The sequence below is a fragment of the Notothenia coriiceps genome, unplaced genomic scaffold (genome assembly GCF_000735185.1).
Source record: "Notothenia coriiceps isolate Sejong01 unplaced genomic scaffold, NC01 NC01_scaffold00037433, whole genome shotgun sequence".
NCBI lineage: Eukaryota > Metazoa > Chordata > Actinopteri > Perciformes > Nototheniidae > Notothenia > Notothenia coriiceps.
Window position 1 is genome coordinate 1 of NW_011370134.1, and position 18,454 is coordinate 18,454.

An 18,454-nucleotide genomic window follows, 5' to 3' on the forward strand; every position below is an offset into this window, starting at 1 on the left:
CTCCCCCCCCCATGGCCTAAAATATAGGAAACAAAATAACAGATATCTTATAAACATAAGGTTTACTTCACAATACCTTGACAAAGTGGATTTGGGTGCCATCCATCTTGGGTGCATGTGGCCCTGTCGTCCCTGTCATCTATCCTCCTGTAGCCTGTCTCACAACGGTAACGTGTCCACTCACCCGATTTGAATGTTTGCGGCCAACGATTGCGCCAAGACACATGTGGGACTCCTCGTTTGCTGCACGTAACCTCTAGAATAAGAAAGATGTTTTGTAAATCTCGAGCAATCGAGCTTATGAAATATAAAAAAATAAAACAGCATTCACAGCAGTATCATACCTTGGCATACAGGTCTGATATTCCACTCTCCATCCTCTTTGCATGTAGTTACTACTGAGACCTCTTGATGACTAAAAATCCAGTGCTTTTCTCCACAATTTACTGTCACTTGGTCACCAGGTTGGAACGTGTTTTTATGAACAGGTTCATAGCTGGTTCCTTTCAGCGCTGGCAGTTGTAGTTTACATGCTATTGCTGTATTTGTTGGAAAATAAACATATTATCCGTCAGAACCTATATTTATTGGGAAGTGTCACCAGACACTGCATTACTCAGTTTTTACTTACGTTCACACAGAGGTGTGGGGCTCCATTCTGCTCTTACTCCTTGCTTTGTGCATTTTGAAGATCTGTCTTCAACGCGTGTAAATAAGTGATCACACTGAAACTCCAGGACTTGATGTTCTTTGTACTCTTGGATTTGTCCAAGCACTTCACCATTTGCAATCTCGGGTGCTGTACATATTATCTCTGTTGAATAATACACAAGCAAGAATAAAGATTTCTGAAAGGTCACCTATTATGCAAAATCCACTTTTTCATGCATCTTATACATAAACATGTGTCCCCTCTGTGTAAAGAGATTCTGAAAGTTTCAGGAAAAAATATTTGCTCACTTTTTGTCCTGATCCATTGTCACCAAGTGTCACCAGTACACTGTATTACTCCGTTTTTACTTACGTTCACACAGAGGTGTGGGGCTCCCAACAAACATAACCCCAAAAACATTTAAATGTAGCGTTTTTAAAAATAATTTAGGGAATGAAACAGAAATAAACAGAATGAACATTGCCCTTGAATTTTCAGTTAAACTGTAAATAATAATAGTTAAAAAATAGTGAAACAAACCATTTAGAAATGAATACTAGTCTTCAATAAAGACAAATAAGATCACCCTTTAATAAGCAACAATTCAGTTTTTGGGTGCTGAACACATTATCTTTGTTGCATAATACACATAGCAAGACTACGAATGTATTTAGGAAAAGGCTAATTAAAAAGCCGTCGTGTGGATGCAGCCTGTAACAATGGGGTGTGGGAGGGCATCTATAACATCTGTTGCTGTTTTTTAACTGCAGGTTCATACTGTAGCTGGTTCCTTCCAGTGATTGCAGATATAGTTTACATTTTATTGTTGCACTGTCCGTCACAGAACCAGTTTTCAGTGGTTTGTCTGATATTATAAGTCAATCGAGTTACTCAGTTCACACATAGGTTCACATTAAGTCCTGGATATGGTTTTATTCATATATATAATTCCCCCTCTTGCTTACCTTCCTGTTGTAAAGATGTATCCATTTTAAGGCACAGTGTAAAGAACCCAAGAAAGTAAAAATATGTCATTGTGATGATCCAGGAATAGCTGTACTTCTGTAATTACTTAAATCGAGTCTTTCTACACACTGGAAAGTACAAACAATTGAATGAAACTGTCTCAGGAACACGAGTACCTCCCCCTTAGCACACACACACACACACACACACACACACACACACACACACACACACACACACACACACAANATATTTGTTTGTTTGTTTGTTTGTTTATTTATTTAAAGGACAGTGCACATTAATCCACATTGCTGTAAATGAGCCAGTATTAGCCAGCAGGCTAATTTTCAACTGTTGTCCTTGGCAAGATGTTAAATGACCACAACAAGACTAGAAAATAAAAACATAATTAAATAGAGTACAGCAAACAGATGAAATATCATCATACCTTGATACAGTTAAAAGTGTTCACATGTTTGTTTGTTTAAAAGCCAGTTCTTATGATTGTGGTTAAATGTATGATAGGAGGTGTTATTCCTGTGTTATACCAATCTGTATTGGTATTGTGTTCCAGAGTGTTGGTGCCCTCACAGAGAAACAGTGTTTACCAAAGGAACTGGACCTAAGAGGGACTACACAGTCCCCTCTTAGGGCAGACCTTGTGGTTCTGCTGTTTGAATTTCTCTGCTGTATATAGTGCAGAGTGGTGGGGGTGCCTTGCCGTTTAGAATTAAAAAAATGAGACATGCATCAGTGTGTTTTAAAATATTTTCCCAGCTGAGCAGGTTATGTTTGTCCAGGATTTTGCAATGGTGGTATAGCTTAGGTTTTCTGTCCAAAACTTGGCTTGTTTGTGAAGTGATAGGATAGGCCTTAATGTTGTGCTATTCGCCTGGGTCCAGCTGGTCATACAGTATGTTAGGCGGGGAAGGATCATGGCAGTCATATAGAGTTTTGCTACAGGTGTTGTCAAACAGTTCCTTATATATCTAAAGTTTGCTAGATTGTATTTAGTTATTTGCATTACCTTTCTCACTTGTTTTTTGAAGGATAAAGTAGTTTCAAGGATAATGCCTAGATATTTAAAATGTGTAACTGTTTGAATGACCTCCCCAGACACATAGACCTTGGGTTCACAGTGTGATACAGTGTTGGTCTTGCTAAAAATCATAGAGACTGTCTTCTTAACCTTCAGATATAGCTGGGAGTCAGTAAGCCATTGAATTGCATGAACCATTGCATCATTTAGTTTGGCCGCAGCTTGGGCCTTGGTTTTTGCATGGACATAAATGACAGTGTCATCAGCATACATTTGCACCTCACATCCAGTGCACACTGATGGCAAGTCATTTATATAAAGGCTGAATAGAATTGGGCCCAGGATAGATCCCTGGGGTACACCCAGTTCATTCCTCAGGGGTGGTGATGTCTCGCCACTAACCTTTACACACTGAACTCTGTCTGACAGAGAGCTCATCCAGTCTATTGCACTGGGTGAGAAATTAAAATAAGACATTTTGTGAATGAGTACTTGATGATTGACTGTATCAAAAGCTTTCTTAAGATCTAAGAAGATTGCTCCAACAATGCCTCCTTTGTCCATTTTTGATTTAATATTTTCCACAAGGAAACAATTTGCGGTCTCAGTGGAATGATTGGCTCGGAAGCCGAATTGCATGGGGTGTAGTGTGAAAGGACTACTGTTAAGATGTCCAGTCAATTGCTCAGCTACACATTTCTCAGAGTTCAAAAGTGTCTTTTGATTTGGAATTGTTTAAAGAAGAAATTATAGAATTAACTTTGGATTCAGAAGTCTCTGTCAGGGAGAAGACTGGCTCTGTACAATCAATAGGTGATGAATGTATTTGACCAATTTGGGGACTGTTTATAGTCAGCCTCACAGAATTAATCAAATGTTTATTAAAAATAGCCGCTATTTCTGTAAAGCCAAAATACCCAAAATACAATGTGAGCCTGAAAATAAGACTAATATCTTCCTTTAACAAAGAAAACACAATACTTTTTTAGACAATGCAACAACTCTTATGCTATGACCACCACTGTAATCATTATAGCTTAGAAACAACGTTTTGAATGTCATTTTTGTATCATCAACAAGTTGCAATTGAGGTAAGACATGGAGAGGCACGGACCACAAAAAAAAGCTTTGGTGTTGCAGTTGTGAAACATAACACATCACATAGATGTTGAATTAAAACAAATCTGAATGCGTTGACGCTTGGATGTTTTATACCGAAATGCACCTTGGGAGTTGTGTTAACCTCTCTCCCATTGTTTTACTACAGTCGTGTACCATCAACTTTTTATCAAAAAAACACATACTTTCTAGTTGTTGCTCTTTGGTTCTGAGGATTCAACCGGGAGAGTTTGGTGCCAACTGAATCATTTAACATTGACGAAGGGCTGCCTACTAAGATACCGAAGAAGCACCTGTGCTTTAATAAAATAAAATCTTTCTTTTTAAATAACCATGAAAATAACTTGTGCATTGTAGCTATGAAGTCGATAGTAATCGACAGAACGTTGAACAATATTGCTGCTGTGTTGTTACCAGACTTACGTTCACATATTGGCAAGTGATTGGTCCAATTGTCCAGGAAACAAGTCCTGGTGTCATCCTTACTCACCATCTGATACCTGTAATTAAACAGTACAATAAAGGTTTACATGCTGAGATGAACACCATCAGATAAATTACCAAGGGTTGCAAAAACAAAGTGCCAGATTAATATCTCTTTATGTGCTACTGTATCACTCTTACACTATTCAAAAAGACAGTAGTTATGTGTAGTGTAACTATGCAAGTTACACTTTTTTTGGCATGTTTTAATTCAACTAATATATATGGTTATAACTACTGTAGGGTTGCAAAATTCCGGGAATTTTCAAAGATGGAAACTTTCCATGGGAATTAACGGGAATAAACGGGAATTTATGGGAGTAAACTGGGAATTTTCAAAATTAAAGGTTGGCTCTTCAGGGAACTTAAATATAGTTGGGTAAAGTATATTTTAGCATAATCTTTACTAAAACAAACAGATGCTATTCAAGTACACTTGAATATCCATGCCATAGCACACTGCTTACTGCATGGCTATTGAGACCACACATAGGTTCCCAACAGGCTCACAAATGTGAGAGTGGAAAAACTGGTTGGCATTCAGGCAAACCTAAGGCTCTCTGAGCCTGACACAGAGCCATCCTCAACAAGGCTGGACAGTGACACTGAAGAGGAAGACTCAGAGTTGGATGTTGATGAGGCCCAGGAAGAGCCCATTGACTGAAAGGGTTTAGCAAAAATGCAGAGGATTGCTTGAAGGAAGATGTGCATGTTTAATGGGACTTTTTGGAGGGAGAAGGGCTCTTTTCATTTAACATTTTGAATTGGACTTTGTGGGTATTTTTGGATGGGGGGGGGGCATTTTTGTTCATTTTTTAATGAGTGGAGTTGGGGGGGATGAGTAATATTTAACTCAACATTCCCGCTTTCGTTCTTCATTGAAACAAATAATAGTTCAATACAATAATTAAAACTTGTTCTGTTCTACTTAAAAAAAAAAAAAAATCTGTTGAAATGTCATGTTTTTTGTTTTTGCATTGAATTAATACCAAAATTCCCCAGCTTAACTTCCCTAGAAACTTTCGGAAATTTACCGGAAACTTTCCGCCCCTTTGTGACCCTAGTTATAACACAATATAAAGAAGGTGAGAATACATATCGGGACATTTGTATTTGTCACTGTGACTCTTCTTGTGAAACCTATGACCAAAAACACATAATTTACAACAATTGAAATCAGGTGACATATGTCTTATGGCATCATACATACATACACACATACGTGTCTATTTTATGAATCATTCCATGAGCACTTACCCTTCATTACAAAAGTATTTAATTTTTGTTCCAAAAACAAGCTCTTCCCCGTGGGTGATTTGATAAAAGCCATTGGGAGTGTCGTCAGGGAGTTCACATGGCTTTACTGAAAAAAGAATATTCCTTAGCACAGTTTCTTAATAAATGTAACATTATCCCTGTTTTGATGTTTGATATTTTTAATTGAACATGAACGCAAATTGACTGGGTGCTTCCAAATGTTTTCAGATACTATGGACAATCAAGTGTATGCAATTACAATCGTGTCAATAAAATGTGAAACTACTCTGAGCCTGAAGGAAATAATGTAAAATGTCTTTATAAAAATGAATTTCAGTTTATAAAGGATTTATATATGTTATACTGATGACAGCCGTCACTGAAGTGGTAACAGAAAAATGACTCAAGAAGAAAGCTGTTTAACTCACAGTAGCAACTTCCTGCACGGAGTACATGCCACCCTTCGTTTGTACATACGTATTTGATGGTTGGACCTGATATATAACCAGTTTCACAGGCGAAATGTATCACGTTTCCTCCTTGGTACTCAGCTTTTTCGGTCTTGTCAACCACATGGGCATGAGGAATATGTGGGACGTTTGGACATGCTAACAAACAGCAACATGGGAATGCAAGGGTTAATTGGACATGTCTTAAAAATGAGGATATAACTTTACAGTGCACTATAATATTAAAAAGTCAACATCACACCCATGAACTTCACCCCCTCCCTTTAACCTGTATTATGTTTCTACTAACGAAAAGCAAATATTAAAAAAAAGTCTGTCTTACCATTCTGTGATAAGGTAACCTCCACATTCCCCCACAGTTGAAGAAGCAAGAGGATTAGAGACAATTGCATTTTGAGGAGCAGTGACAAAGTCTAACTGAGACTAACTTCTTTGACCAACTCTGTCTTTCTGTGTTTGTCCCCAGCCACAGTCGTCGGGGAGTACCGAGGGTCAGCGGGATTGCACAAGGCTGTATGAACACAACATGACGCGTAAGAAAACACAGAGCACACGCTGTTCGTAAAAGCAATAATAGAAGCGACAGAAAAGTTCACAGACAGTGTCTTTTGTACTATAAATAATCTATTTGTAGTCCTTTAATAGTGTATTCCCTTTGGTATCCTTTCAAAAATAATTCATAAAATACTGCCAGAGACTCTGCACTTTCTGAAAACATTATGTTAACAAACATTAGGGACAGATATAAGGAAATATTTTATGATAAATCAAGTTAGACCCGACAGGATCAGCAACAAGGACATCAAAAACAAATAATGTATTTAATACACTATCGATTAAAGTGATTATAAATTGGTATGGTTTAACGGAGCAGATACATCACTGGTTTACGACTGTCTTGAAGCAACTTAGAAATAAAGCTGAGGGACTTTGGGATATGTTTGAGTATCAGTTTATGTCAAGTTACCACATCCAATGTGTTGATGCTACAGAGTCAAAGTCCATTGTTGAAATCATTAAGTAGAACAACCAGTCAAAGACGGAATTACAGTTACTGTATTGAAATAATGCACTCTAAGGATGTTTATAAAATCTAATAATTAGGACATTTCCCATTTAAAAACCTTCAAAAGCACGAGTCACCTTTACATTTTTCTTTCTACATGTCTTACCCTAACTTGACTAACCCATGAGCTTAGTTTTAACATGAAACTAAACAATGTTCTAAAAAGTCCTGGTGGAAAACAATGGTGTACTTTGTCCCTTTCAAATCTAAATGACCACTGTGCTGTTTTATTTATTCAATCCACAACCGCTCTGTGAGTGCATTTATGGTCCAAATAGTTTGTATTTCATAATTTTTATAAACTGTTTTGAGTATTCCTTTAAAATGATAATAAATAATTCTTAAGTATCTAAATAATCACCAATAATTATTTATAATTTTAAATCATCTTAAATCATTATTTTGTATTTCATATTTCTCAAGTTGAAAGTGTTACATTAGCATTACTTTGGGGTTTGGGGTTCAACAGTCTAATAGAACCAATAAGTTAAACAAGTTACTTTCTTCCTATATTTTATACTTTTCCTCAAAACACATTAAAGACATTATTATAGATGTTAAAAGTTCTTAAAATCTGAAGCCAGTGTAAAAACTTTGATTTTGGAAACTTTATTTGTGTTCCTTTGATTGATTGGTTAAAAGGTTTTAAGAAAGTTCTAATTTGTTTTTTGTGGGCGACTGTGAACCAGAAGGTTGTGGGTTCGATCCCAGTCAACATGTCGATTTATTCTTGCACAAGATACTTAACCCACCCCAACGGTGTATGAATGTGTGTGAATGTTAGTTTCCAAAGAACAATTGGCACTGCTCTGTATGAATGAGGTGTGAAAGAGTGAATGACATGTAGTATGTAAAAGCGCTTTCCTCGGGCTGCAGGCCCTGATGGTATTAGCCCCAGGGTCCTGAGGGCCTGTGCCAGCCAGCTGTCTCCTGTTCTTCAGCACCTGTTCAACCTGAGCCTGTATCTCAAGACCATCCCGGTGCTGTGGCAGACGTCTTGCGTTGTCCCTGTCCCTAAAAAGACGACTCCTTCTGGGCTCAATGACTATCGCCCTGTAGCACTCACATCTCATGTGATGAAGGTGCTGGAGAGACTGGTCTTGGCCCATCTCAGACCGCGGGTGAGATCATTTCTAGACCCTCTGCAATTTGCCTACCAGCCTCACCTGGGGATGGACGATGCCATTATTTACCTGCTGCAGCGTGCTCACTTTTTTGATTTCTCTAGCGCATTCAACATGATCCAGCCTCGGCTACTGAGTGACAACCTGCAGACTATGAGGGTAAACTCGTCCACCATCTCCTGGATTACCAACTACCTCACAGACAGACCACAGCACGTCCGGCTGGGCAGTTTCTGATGTGATGGTTGGTAGTACAGGAGCCCCACAGGGGACTGTGCTGTCTCCTTTCCTGTTCACCTTGAACACAACTGACTTTCAATACAACTCTGAGTCATGCCATCTGCAGAAATGTTCGGATGACTCTGCAGTGGTAGGGTGTATAAGGGATGGACGGGAAGAGGAGTGGTGGGTGATTTTGTGGAGTGGACTGGAAGAAATCTTCTGCTTCTGAATGTGGCCAAGGCCAAAGAGATGGTCATTGATTTCAGGAGGAAGAGGACGTTTCCTCAGCCCCTGTGCATTCTGGGAGAGGATGTGGCTGTTGTGGGGGACTACAAGTACCTGGGAGTGCACTTAGACAATGGGCTGAACTGGAGGATCAACACTGACGCTGTGCACAAGAAGGGGATGAGCAGACTCTATTTTCTGAGGAAGCTGAGATCCTTCAACGTGTGCAGCAAGATGCTGGAGATCTTCTAGTCTGTTGTGGCTAGTGCACTCTTCTTTGCTGCGGTCTGCTGGGGAGGCAGCATCAGAGCCTGGACACCAGCAGGATCAATAAACTGATCAGGAAATCTGGGTCTGTCATCGGCATCAAGCTGGACCCCTTTGAAGCTGTAGTTTTTCTCTTCACTGTACATTTTACATTTATATATTCAGTCTAATATTTAATATTCCATCTCTCACATACTTAAATATAAAAATATAACACCTTGCTTTATATCTTGTTATGGTTAATTTGTAAATTCAACATGTATATTTTCTACTTTCTTGTTTATTTCTTGTCTTTTAATTTTTATTGTACAATGCCATGTCTTTTTATGCTGCTGCTAAACAAAAATGTCCCAAATTGGGATCAATAAAGTTCTATCTTAACTTATCTTACAGTCTATTTTTCAGCTTTAGCTCGTCATTGCTCTAAATCCCACTTGCAATAAGTAAAAAGCATATTCAGTCACTACGGGTTTGTTTTTCATTATAACACAATAAAGAGAACAAATAAGGCAATTGTAATTTATTTTATTTTTTAATCAATATGGCAAATGTATAAAAGTTGTTTAATACATAAATGATTGATTCAGTCGTTCCATTTCCAACAAGTGTATATAATAATACATACATGATGTATTAAGATGATATATGAGTATGAGTAATGCACACTTAAAAATCACTTCCTTACTGATGAACAGATGCCAAAATAATAACCATAGATTATTTTTAGGGGGGTCCATTTTATTGGCATTCCTTTGGACCACCAACAAAACCAGCATCACTGTTGTTCAGCGGCAGCTGTGGGAGGGAATACATGTGTTCAGTATCATATCTTAAAGTGCCGTGTGTAAATAATGCATTCAGCTCCATCCTTTTTACATGAGTCTTCTAACCTTTGTCTAACCATAACCAAGAGAAACTAGAACCTAATCCTAACAAAGTTTGAGACGCTTTTTTATTTGCGATCTATAAACATAAATCAGTGCATCTTCTGCTTCACATCTTAATGATAATATAATACATTGGAAAATAATTGTGGCATTTCTTAAGGAATTATTTTTCAGTTTAAATCATATGTTATTAATAAAGTTGTATGAACACCAATCAAGTCTACATATTTGAACAGCTAAATTATGAACCAATACTGCCTTACAGTATATTCTGATTTAGAGATACTGTATTTCTTCAGGCCAGTAAACTCCCTTTACCATGTATACATAATACAACAACATTTTGTGAAATGCTTTTTCATGTACGTACATGTGCACATTATGTTCGTTTCCCCCCATTGCCCATCAATGCATCGAATCGTGGTTTCTCCCTTCGCTGTATAGCTTTTACGGCACTTATAAGTAACTTCAGAATCAGATAAGTATTCTTTCTGATATGCAGTCATGACAACTGCATTTTGTACTTTATCTGGAGGAATGCAGGGATTGGCCTCAGCTGAAAAGTTGAAAACATGTACAGCATTAGGTTACGCCATGTGATCTTCTAATCATAATTAACATGTACAGATTAAGAGTGAAGATGACTCACGTTTACAGATTATTTTCAGTGGTACTCCATCAAGACAACTAAAGTGCGACACCTCAGTGCTGTATCCTTCTGTACAATTAACCTGGGCGCTTTCCCCTGTGAGTGCAACTGTCACTTTCCCATTAAGAATAACAGGAAGATCTCCACACGTTGTATTCTCTAGAGTGGATATGTTTCAAACAATTAGTTTTTTATTGTTGTAACAGGTATTAGCAATAAATAACATTGACATTATAAAAATGTAAACAATCAAGGATGTCACTTTAAAAAAACAAATGAAGTTGTAACAAATTCAAACTAAGACTAATACTAATTAACATTTTACAAATAGGTGGTTGCTCACAAGTGTCAAAAATCAGACTACATCATAAGTCATTATTAGTCTGCCTTTAATTTGGTGGTGAGGAATTGAAGTCGCGTGACTGTGTTATTAGTTAATAGCCTTATTAAGTTTTAACATTAGCTGTATATTTGCAATTGCTTCTATGCTTGCAAAATCATACAAAATTGTGTTTATTTGTGATGATTTTCGTGTTCCTCAAAACCGTTAAAAATCTCTTTCAGAAAGTATAGATTTGTATTATGTTTGTGTATAGGCTATCCTTAGGAAATCTTATTCTTAACCGTTTCCAAAAAACCTCTTCTACACCTTTTAAAATAGTTTTTGGTATACTTCATGATGGTTGCAACAACAAGACCTGTTAGGCATTAAAGATGAATTACCGATGCATGTTTTAAGTTCGGACGACACACTGTCATTGCACTTGGCCTCAGCCCACCAGCCTTTGGTTGGAAGCTTATATCCTTCTTCACAGGTGTAGTACAGGGTGTCGTTGTATGGCCCGACTACAAATCCATGTTGGACTTTAACGTTTGAACATGCTGTCGATGAAAAACAAAGAAATAAGTCATATTAAGATGGCGTGACTTGATAAATAGCTAATGTTAGCATGCTAACAAGCTAAACTAAGCTAAACTAAGACAGTTGGCCTGATACCTTTACAGCATGCTAGCATTGCAATGATCAGGATGATAACAAGATAGCATTGTTATTTTAATGAAAGTTTAGAGTGCAGTAAATCAAGAGAGGAGCTTTATTTATCATTTTCAAGTAAACAGGCATGTGTTGAGGGGAGAGAAAAAGCATGAAGTAGAAATTGCTCAACAGTATGTCACGATTCTCATGTTATGTCACGTTTATAGTTTTGTAGGTTTGGGTGTTTTTGCTGTTTTCCATGTCATGTTTTCCTTTGGGTTATTGTCTTGTCATTAGTTTCCCTGGTGTGTCTAATTGTCTGATTATGTTCACCTGGTTCCCTGTGTTTTCTCCTCCCGCCTCACCTGTGTCTTGTTGTGTGATTGAGTCTTGTGTGTATTTAAGTTCTGGGTTGTCTGTCTGTCTTGGTCGGTTCGTCTTTGTCCCTGACTAGTTCTGCGGTTAGTGTTCTGTTTCTCATTGCCCAGCAGATCCGTTCGAGTCGGAATTATTAAATGTTTCCTTTTTTTTGGCTAACTGCTCGGATAGATGGAAGAGAGCACCCGGAGTTCAGCAGCGGGAGGCTGTGTTGTCGGAGGCGCGCCAGATGGCTAGAGAGAAACCAGGTATGGTGAAGTTCTTACCTGGCTGGATTTCAAAGATCCTCCCTGTGTGTGATTCCCGGCCTGCTANTTTCAGTTTATATCTGCATTTGGGTCCTGCTTGTTTCACAAACCGTGACAGTACGAACCGACCAAGAAATGGGCCCAGCAGATCCGTTCGAGTTGGAATTATTAAATGTTTCCTTCTTTTTGGCTAACTGCTCGGATAGATGGAAGAGAGCACCCGGAGTTCAGCAGCGGGAGGCTGTGTTGTCGGAGGCGCGACAGATGGCTAGAGAGAAACCAGGTATGGTGAAGTTCTTACCTGGCTGGATTTCAAAGATCCTCCCTGTGTGTGATTCCCGGTCTGCTAGCCCCAGGCATGCTAGCTCCCGGCCTCCCAATTCCCAACCTGGCACCATACGCCTCGGTGGGTTCCGTTTGCAGTCAACCCATGCTTCTGCCCCAGTTCCTGCTCCTGTCCAGGAGTCATATTCTGGAACTCGTCTGGGTTATGGAGGTCCACTGAGTATTCAGGCGGCTGCTAAGAGGAGGAGTCGCAAGGCCAAGCTAGCAGCTCAAGCCCCAAGAGCCATGGTTCCAGCCCCAGCAGCCATGGCTCCATGCTCCAGTACCGGCCCACGCAGCTTTGCTTCCATACTCCATTACCTGGCTTACACAGCCAGGGTCCAGGCTTCCGCTCCGCGCCCAGCAGCCAGGGTTCCGGCTCCAGAACCGGACCTTACAGCCATGTTTCCGGATCCAGAACCAGACCTTACAGCCCTNACATATTATCCGTCAGAACCTATATTTATTGGGAATTGTCACCAGACACTGCATTACTCAGTTTTTACTTACGTTCACACAGAGGTGTGGGGCTCCATTCTGCTCTTACTCCTTGCTTTGTGCATTTTGAAGATCTGGCTCCAACGCTTGTAAATAAGTGATCACACTGAAACTCCAGGAATTGATCTTCTTTGTACTCTTGGGTTTGTCCAAGCACTTCACCATGTTCAATCTCGGGTGCTGTACATATTATCTCTGTTGAATAATACACAAGCAAGAATAAAGATTTCCGAAAGGTCACCTATTATGCAATGTCTTTTATACATAAACATTTATAATATGTTTATACTGTATAAAGAGATTCTGAAAGTTTCAGGAAAAAGTATTTGCTCACTTTTTGTCCTGATCCATTTAAATCAAAACCTGTCTGAAAATGAGCTGATCAGATTTCGGCCACTTTACAAGCCAATTACACAAGTTATTGGCTTGTGTAACCATTAGCCAATCACCAATCAAGGTAAACCCCCCCCCACCCCACCTTATCACCCGAATCTCCTCCTAGAGCACCATTGTGTTATTTTTAACCAAATATCTCTCAGAGGGGCGTGGGGAGGGGCTCCTTATTTTCATCTAAAGTAACAGACAGAGAATCAGCTCTTTTGAAACAGAGGGGTTTATGGGATGCTACAATGTATGATCTGTTTGGTATTTTGAGCCAAACACTTCAGAGACATGTTTTGTGTATATCTGAGACCTATAATATATTGATGAAAAACATTATAATAGGGGATCTTTAAGGAAAAGGTAAATGAAAAAGCCATAGAGTGGAATGCGCCTTGAACAACTGGAGGGGCGTGGTGGTATTACATATTTAGCTTTTTTTACATTTGACATGGTGGTCATTATGTGCTTTTTGTTATGTTGGTGTTCTTGACAGGGTGATTAATAGTGTATGTGTGTCTGTCTACCTCTTTCCCTCTATGTTCAGTTTATTTCTCAACATGAGACACTTTGTGCTTCCTGTTTTCACACACTGCAATACCTTTGCATTTTGGAGATTCGCCCACCCACTCTCCATTTTCATCACAATACATCTCGGCTGACCCAAACAACACTTTAGAGCTGGACTTGCAGCTGAATCGAACTACATTCCCAAAGGTTGCTTCCTCAATGTCCCCATTCACTTGGACATGACTGTCCACGTCGATTATTGGACACTGTTGTGCTGAAACAAACATAACCCAAAACAATTTAAAATGTATAGCGTTTTTGAGTGTCAATTATTGGAAGAATAACATAATTGTTTAGCTCTTACCTTCACATACAGGAATATTACCATCCCAGCCTTCAGCCATGCAACGCCGGTAGTTTGTGCGACTGACCATTTGATAACTGAAAACAGTATAATATAGTAACAAGATGATGGACATACCTTATTCACCATTAAATACTTCCTGTTTCCCGAGGGTATACAGTCATTTGATAGGCTGTGTCCATGTTTAAAATGGGTGTTATAACATTGTAATATTGGTGTAACATGTGTGTAATATAGGATTAATGTGGGTATAATAACAGTGTAGCATGGTTGTGACATGAATTAAATATGGGTGTAATAATGGTGTAATGGGGTGAAATGTAGAAAATAGTAATACATTCATTTAAAATGTAAGGGTTAAAGCCACATTTAAACTGTACTGCTTGTTATACAGGGTTAACGACATGTACAATGTATAATATGTAGGAAGTCAAAGATTCATAAGAAGTACACATTTGTAATTATACATCTTTTCATACCCTTTGTGGCAGGTGTATTTCACCTGTGACCCAAATACAAAATCCTCTCCCTTTTCCAGTTGAAAATCTGCATTCTGGGAATCACCGGGATGACCACATGGTTTTACTTAAAAAGTAAGAATGATAAAACAAATGTTATTTTTGGTGATACAATAGTACTTTTAGCCTGCTTGTGCAATGTACACCGATTCAAACCATGACATGAATAGGTCAAATCATATACTATTACAAGATTACGTGTTGCATATAATATTTACAAGTACTTAGCATAGAATGACTTCCTAATGGTAGAATATACAATGTAATAGATCCTAACTCACGTGTACATATTGTGCCTTTGGTGTCCCATTTTCCCTCGACACAGATCAGTTTGAAAAAGCCACTGAAGCCAACATTGCAGCCCACTCTGACTTGCCTTCCACCACTGTATGTGGCTGCCAGACCACTTGTGTCAAAATTTTGATTATACTGGGGGCTATTTAAAAACTGTTCAAGTGTACACTCTGTGGGACAAGAAATACATATCAGTATTTTGTGTCCAACTCCGATACAAAACATCAAGCGGTAAATGTAATGGTTAGATACAAAATTGAAATACTTGGGCTTACCTCGACCTTTCACAAAGGTCAGCGAGTGCATCCACAAAAAAAGGACACAGCTTTGGGTTATTAGATGCATGTTATCTTCATTACCCTGAACTGCCAAACAGAAGTAGAAACAGGAGACTGAAACACTATTATACACAGAGAGAGGTAGAGAGCTCAGGGTTTCGCAGGGAAGGAGGTTGTTCAATGATTTACGCAAGTTTGTTCCAGCCTCCAAACCAATCTGAAGCTCACAGGGAACAGAACAAAAGGGGAAGTCACAACACGTTTTTTTGTTTTTGTTTTTTAATACAGTGCAATTAGTGTTCCAATGGATTTATTTTCCTGTCCAGTCATCTTCTGCTATCATTCAGTAACACAAACAGAATATTCCTGTAAGGGTTTATTGGTTTTTTCCTTCTTGGTAATCATTTGCTGCAATCAATAGCGCAAACAAATGTCATGTCATTATCATGTCGACACAGATTCTTCTTATCTCGAGTGAAAATAAAATAAAACAATAAGTAAAGAGGAATTTCACTTCAAAACTTGATCCAAAGTATTACGACTATTTAAAATGAATATCGAACTAAACTGAGTTTATTTTATGTGCATACATTTCAAAGTTGTCGCAACACTCACACAGAGTTCATACAAACTCTTGTTTGTTGATGGCCTTGTAAAAAGATAGAGCAAGTTGCCAAAGGCTAGCAAACAAATTCAGATCCAAAACTCAGTTGGGAAATCAAAATGTAGCTCTTAGGCAATGCAGGATTTGCCTTAATTTCTCAACATGGCTTCATGTTATTCATACTAGATGTACTAAGGTTCAAGACTCAAGGTTCAAGGGTTCAAGGTTCTTTATTGTCAAACTAACATAGCTACAGAGTAATTATATCATTGAAAATCTTAGGTCACAGGCTTGTCCAACAATGCAACACAATAATACAGATAAGCAGACAATATTAAAACAGAAGTTAGGTAAGTGTTTGCGTCATTATAAATATTGCACCAACTTATTTGGCACAACATTTGTAAACAAACAGGGATAAGAAACTGTTATGATATTCAATCTGAAGGTATTTGATTAAAGCCGATATAAAGCTTTATTATAATCTACATTTCCCCAAAATGGCAACCCATGCACTTGGGCTTAGTCCTAATGCAGAGAACTCGGGTTCAAATCCAGCCGTCTTCCCTTTTCAACACTGTCTTGCTATCTTTATGTGTCAAGAATATCATTTATTTTCCTGCCAGGGTGGAAAAAACCTCCTGGAATTCTTTAGTTTTAGTGTCTTATGATGGTTTCAGTTGCATGCATATCTGTTTTAGGTAGTATACAGCAAAGGGCTGATAGAAGGGAAAGAGGCATGATATGAGAAGCAAAGATGCTTCAATTTGATCATTTTTAAGAGAGCCTAGGACACATCCATAAATAAATACACAAAGATTCTAGATTAGATATTGACCCAAGAACACAGCTGCTGCAGGAATCGCTCAACAGTGACCTCCTGAGGTACCAGACAGGTGTTGCTCCACAGAGACAAAAAACACAGAGAAATATAAAGAAATATCCAGAGGTAACAGCAAAGTCCCAGCAAGTGTTTGGAATGAGGTAATAAACTATTTCTATACAAAAAAAGTTACATTTTGTTCTCCCTTAAATGTCCTGTTATTGCCATAAAACTTGCCAAACTTAATTCCTGTTTAGATTAAGCATATGTTCCTTAAACCGAGTTTATGAAGTAAATCAGTGGGGCAAAGACAGACAGGCGGATAGTGGAGGTTAAAACAGATGGCGCTGAATATTCAAATGCTATACAGCTACAGAGAAGCAGAATGCAACAAAAATAAACTTGTGTTAATTTCTTCTGGTAGAAACAGTCAATCTGCTGGGTGTTTTTTATTTAAAAAGAAATCATGATTCAAACCTAACTCCATTTAAAATTCATACTACAGATGACATAATAAAACACATACCAATTGCCATAGGTTTGGGACTCACCACTTATTTTTTTAGAATCAAAACATTCATTGTCACATAATAAATGTTTTTATACTGCAAAAACTTGACTTTTTTTGTCAACAATCCCCCCAAATTAAACGACAAAAACATCTTTGTTGTATTATTATTTGGAAATGCAGTCCATCGATAACTTTAATCAAACAATCAAACAAACCGTTGCCCTTTTTAAGTGTTAAATACGAGGAGGAGGAGCTTTTCTCTGCTTTATATATATTTTTTAATATATGTATGAAAAAAACCATATTATCAAAGTCAAAAAGTCAAAGTCAGCTTTATTGTCAAGAATTCTACATGTTGTACATCCAGAAATCTCGAAATATCGTTTCTCAAGGTGTGACATATACATCAAACAAAAAAAAAAGAAAAAAAAAAAGGGCCTAGATAACCGGGGTATACCGTTTAAAATGTTAATAATATGTTAATGTTCAGCGGAGATGGCAGAAAAGTGACTGGTGCTGGATGAGGGAGTTTGGTTGTGTGTGTGTGTCTGTGTGTGTCTGTGTGTGTGATATGATAATGTATTTTCTGAGGGTATGATGTAGGCATAGAGATGCGTTAAAACAGTTTTCTTTAGAATAATAGGAACTTTTCAATAGTAATGACAAGAAAATCACCAACTTTGAAAGGCAAACTTATAACGTTCATCCTTTATTCTATCTATTTTAGTTGATGCTATCCCAGTCTGCACATTCAACTAAAAGCTTTCATTTTATTGGGGGCATGTCAATTAATTGGATTTGATAATTTGAGGAACAAAAGCATCTTTTTAAGTATTACATATTTTCCCCCTTTAAGCCAACAGAAAATCTAATGAATTGATATGTATTATGCTTGTGTGGGTCAGTCTTGTTCAGAGCACAGCTGAGAGGCAACTGTGAGAACAGAGGCAGATTGAAATCCCACTGGCCCTCCCACTCATTCCCACAGGGGCACACCATGCTTGATGTGGATGCATTTACTGTCGGAGCCTTTAGAGCAGGGGTGTCAAACTCAAGGCCCGTGGGCCAAATCCGGCCCGCAACTTCATTTTATGTGGCCCGCATGAGCTTGCAAAGAATATAATACGTTTATTAGTTTAAAGTTCAAGACTATATAGTCTTAAAGTTACAACCGGCCCTTTGAGTGCAACCATAATGCTAATGTGGCCCGCGATGAAATTGAGTTTGACACCCCTGCTATAGAGGGTGCAGAGGCTAGAAATATCCCCATATATGGATTACCAAAGGGTCAAGGAGGACATGTGTCCCATAGCTATGGACT

At 38.3% G+C, this 18,454-nt stretch overlaps 1 protein-coding gene and 1 long non-coding RNA gene across 2 annotated transcripts; both read right to left on the bottom strand.

Annotated features, from left to right (window-relative positions):
- Nucleotides 1–66: 66 nt before the first annotated feature.
- LOC104967507 (uncharacterized) lies at nt 67–724 on the bottom strand. Its single transcript, XR_800739.1, has 3 exons — nt 632–724; nt 345–539; nt 67–256 (listed from the first exon to the last, which is right to left on the bottom strand). It is a non-coding gene; the product is annotated as an uncharacterized lncRNA (long non-coding RNA).
- Nucleotides 725–3,964: 3,240 nt separating this feature from the next.
- On the bottom strand, nt 3,965–15,312 carry LOC104967508 (complement factor H-like). Its single transcript, XM_010796987.1, has 15 exons — nt 15,193–15,312; nt 14,905–15,087; nt 14,585–14,690; nt 14,106–14,182; nt 13,833–14,015; nt 12,863–13,045; nt 11,150–11,308; nt 10,427–10,585; nt 10,148–10,333; nt 8,786–8,934; nt 6,309–6,399; nt 5,945–6,124; nt 5,517–5,622; nt 4,200–4,276; nt 3,965–3,984 (listed from the first exon to the last, which is right to left on the bottom strand). Exons 1-15 carry the CDS (start codon nt 15,260–15,262, stop codon nt 3,965–3,967), a joined length of 1,929 nt encoding a protein of 642 aa, XP_010795289.1. The 5' UTR covers nt 15,263–15,312.
- Nucleotides 15,313–18,454: the final 3,142 nt, after the last annotated feature.

What these genes read in the sequence shown, in the direction of transcription:
- LOC104967508 (XM_010796987.1), bottom strand. Translation starts at nt 15,262, where the DNA reads ATGCATCTAATAACCCAAAGCTGTGTCCTTTTTTTGTGGATGCACTCG. An exon ending in GACCTTTGTGAAAGGTCGAG is followed by an intron (nt 15,088 to 15,192) that starts GTAAGCCCAAGT and finishes CTTGTCCCACAG; the next exon opens with AGTGTACACTTGAACAGTTT. An exon ending in CGAATCTCCAAAATGCAAAG is followed by an intron (nt 13,046 to 13,832) that starts GTATTGCAGTGT and finishes ATTATTCAACAG; the next exon opens with AGATAATATGTACAGCACCC.